The sequence below is a fragment of the Anastrepha ludens genome, chromosome 3 (assembly GCF_028408465.1).
Source record: "Anastrepha ludens isolate Willacy chromosome 3, idAnaLude1.1, whole genome shotgun sequence".
Classification (NCBI taxonomy): Eukaryota; Metazoa; Arthropoda; class Insecta; order Diptera; family Tephritidae; genus Anastrepha; species Anastrepha ludens.
Genome location: NC_071499.1, coordinates 87,878,715 through 87,882,085, shown reverse-complemented (window position 1 = coordinate 87,882,085; position 3,371 = coordinate 87,878,715). Strand labels below are relative to the sequence as shown.

The window sequence follows — 3,371 nt, the reverse complement described above, 5'->3', positions numbered from 1 at the left end:
AAAGCGCTTTTTTCAACTTCATCGGACTCTATCGGAGTAGTAAAGAAATTTAAGTATCACACATAGGAGTCACCATTAATCATAACAAAAAAATGTCTGCAGAAATGGATCATAGAATCCTTATGGCGAACCGCCGTTATTTCTCTTGGTGCAATCACAAAAAAACCACCTTTTATACAGAAGAACGACGATTTAATTGTACCGCTCAATTAATACTCCAACCTTGCTATACGGCAGTGAAACCTCCCCTCAGGGAAGCGCATAAACAGAAGCTGCTGATATTTGAGAGGAAAGTTCTGTGGAAAATCTTTGGGGTGATATGTGAGAAAAGCGAATGGCGGAAGCGCTACAATCATGAACTCAAAAAACTGTACGTGTACCCGTCTGTAATAATCACGATAATGATCAACAGACTGATATGGACAGATCACACATTATGGGCTAACACCGATTACCCACCCCAAGAAAGACTCTTTGGATTGGAAAGTGCCACAAGCAGAGAAGAAGCCACTTTAGTCCGCCGCTCAGATGGATTGAGGGTGTAGATGAAGACGCAGGTTATTTGGGATTTCAGGCATAGAGGGATTTCAGACATACAATCATATGTACATATATGATTTCTTAAGAACCATATTTATTTGTAATAATCTTTTGATTTAAAATACTTTAATAGGTTGAGTTACACTTTTTAATAATCAATTTTAACAAAATAAAACACTTTCGGAACTGACCCGTGATCCCGAAGTACAAAACAAGATCACGGAAATCCCGAAATTTTACATCCCTATTACATGCGCAAGAATACTTACCGCGCTCTTACATGCTTTTGGACATATTTTAATTAGTTGAATCTTAACTGGTAACAGATTTCATCAAACAAACAAAAAAAAAACAAAAAAAGAAGAATAATCTTCAAAAATACGAATGCTCTCAACAGTAAATTTTGTGATGGCAAGAATTTCGCAAAAGATTAAAGAAAATGGTAAAACAAATAAACATAAGTCAATACGTGCGTATGTATTTATAAGAAGTGGAAAGGGTCGCTTGGGAAATGCCACTATCCCGAAATTGCGTGCAATGAGCCAAACCGGTTGACGGAAATAAACATATTAAATTTAAGTTTTGTTGATTTTGGGGGAGGAAATGCATTACAAATAAAAATAAAAACTGCATGCGCGCCTCTACTTTAAAATGACAAGAATTTGCAATATACGTGGATCGTAAACAAAATCCGTACATATATTTTTATGTAGATGCGTTTGCCAAGTAATGTGTGGATGGTTAGAAATGTGGGTATATAAAGAAGTGGTAAGAAGTTTAAGTTGCGTGGTGTATAAAGACTGCAACGAGACGTAGCTACAGATCTTTCAACAGACAACAGTTACCAAGAGCGCACGCGTGAAAGCCAGTTGGCGGTTGAAAATTCGAACGATAAAGAAAGTATTTTTTTGTTTTTGTTTTGATAAAAAACATAAAATGTTTTTCAATGTGATTATTCTTACGACTTTACTGAGTGTTGGTTTTCACTCCACCACATCCTATACGGTGCCATTCCAAGTGTTAGGTGTACAGCAAGTTAACCCTATACCAACATTTGAAGAACAAGTGGCCCTTTGGGCTGCACACCAGCCGGTGGACAATTCTGTGCACCACAGCGATGAAGGATTACCATTTCAATTGCAGCAAATTAGCACAATCGCAGACTTCGATAAGGAACAACAAACCATACATGCGCAATCGGGTGGAGTAGACAAAGTTCATGAACAACAACAACATCCCACTTCAACAGCTTTAGCGCCAGCTGCAGTACAAGCCAGCCATGAAGATAGTGCTGAAGTGGAAGAATATGCTGGGTATTACGCACCATTCTACGATGATCAAGTAACTGTTTTCCCCCAAATGGATGAGAGCGACTCTGACGAAGAACAAGAAGTTTGGCCACCCGTGGGAATATATCCTCCACCACCACCACCGCCAGTCAGACCCACATATTTCCCACCGTATTACCCTCCACAACATCCGGTAACAAAACCACCAACACGGCCAACAACAACTCGTCCAACAATTCGCCCTCGACCACCCACTTACCCTTCACTGTATCCTGAATATCCAACATCGCGCCCCAAACCTCCACACTATCCACAATATCCATTAGAACCATTGCCACAGTATTCGACTACCACCCAGCGCCCTCCATACATCACGACGACGCCAATCTATCAGAAGCCTGGTGGCGAAGATGTTGCTGTGTTGGAAAATTATCAAGTCATTTCCGAAAAGGGCATTAAGGAATATAAGTAAGTATTTAGTTTCTTGTTTGTCTTTTAAAAAGGAAATTTCTTCATGTCAACCTTTTTCTGCTGAAGATTGCGACTGAGTAATGGATTAACGGATTATAAAAAGATAACGAAGAAACATATTGGCAAGAAAACAATTTATGTGCAATCTGGTTACTATTCGGTGCCGGTGGATCCAACGAAAAACAAGTTCAATTTGATTCATTATATTGCCGATGAGAGGGGTTATCGTGTTACTGGAGGTACTTCTTGTCAAAAGCATTTAATTTCTTACTAATTTTGAATTATTGCAAATAATTTCGTTTTTTGTTTTCGTTTTTAGTGCAAAGATGCTCAAATGAACACCCGTGTAAAGTTGTAAATGAATAAAAGGAGGAGGAGTCCAGTATTAAATCAATCGATCCTTTTTACAAATTGTACCTATATATAAGTTTATAAATGTATTGAATAAAGCAAGCATTAATGAAGACGTTACATTTCTTCGAAAACTACAAATTATACCCCCTCATCTCAGCCTTCATAAGGTAAGATTAGTTTATAATGGAGGGAGAGCTAGAAAAGTGCACAAGCAACTACTGAGGTCTGCTGTAGTGTATTAGAAGGTATCCTATGTACATGCCTCTAACTACCTTACCACATGCCCGTTTAAACCCAAGCATCTACCATCTTCGCTCACTTTGCGTCCACTCTGTCCACATATGGAAACAAATTTATTTTCCTGGGTCTACCATTAGATTAATTTGATGGCCAGTCCAGACCTACTATATTACTTGCTACTGAAAGATTGTCGTGTTCCATACGATGAGGGGGAGGGTGCTAAGGCCACATATCTAGTTTGAAATTTGTCCTTAATAATGCAGGTAAAGCCTGAGTGTCTTACAGCGAGAGGTAGAGCTGGAGGGGTTCTTTAAGCCACCTTAAAGACAAGTTCACATTTTCCGAGAAGCAAAGATCTCCATTACTTCTATGCATGTTCGTCAAGCCGCCTACATCTATTTTGGAAATTTTGTACAATATTTTGAGTGGAAGAGAGTGATATTGTCGCTGAATGGTCGCATCAAATAAACATACAAG

At 38.8% G+C, this 3,371-nt stretch overlaps 1 protein-coding gene across 1 annotated transcript; it reads left to right on the top strand.

Moving 5' to 3' along the window:
* The first annotated feature begins 961 nt into the window (after positions 1-961).
* Positions 962-2,745, top strand: LOC128858404 (uncharacterized). The gene is made up of 3 exons (XM_054094662.1): positions 962-2,297; positions 2,367-2,539; positions 2,620-2,745. Exons 1-3 carry the CDS (start codon positions 1,477-1,479, stop codon positions 2,664-2,666), a joined length of 1,041 nt encoding a protein of 346 aa, XP_053950637.1. The 5' UTR covers positions 962-1,476; the 3' UTR covers positions 2,667-2,745.
* Positions 2,746-3,371: the final 626 nt, after the last annotated feature.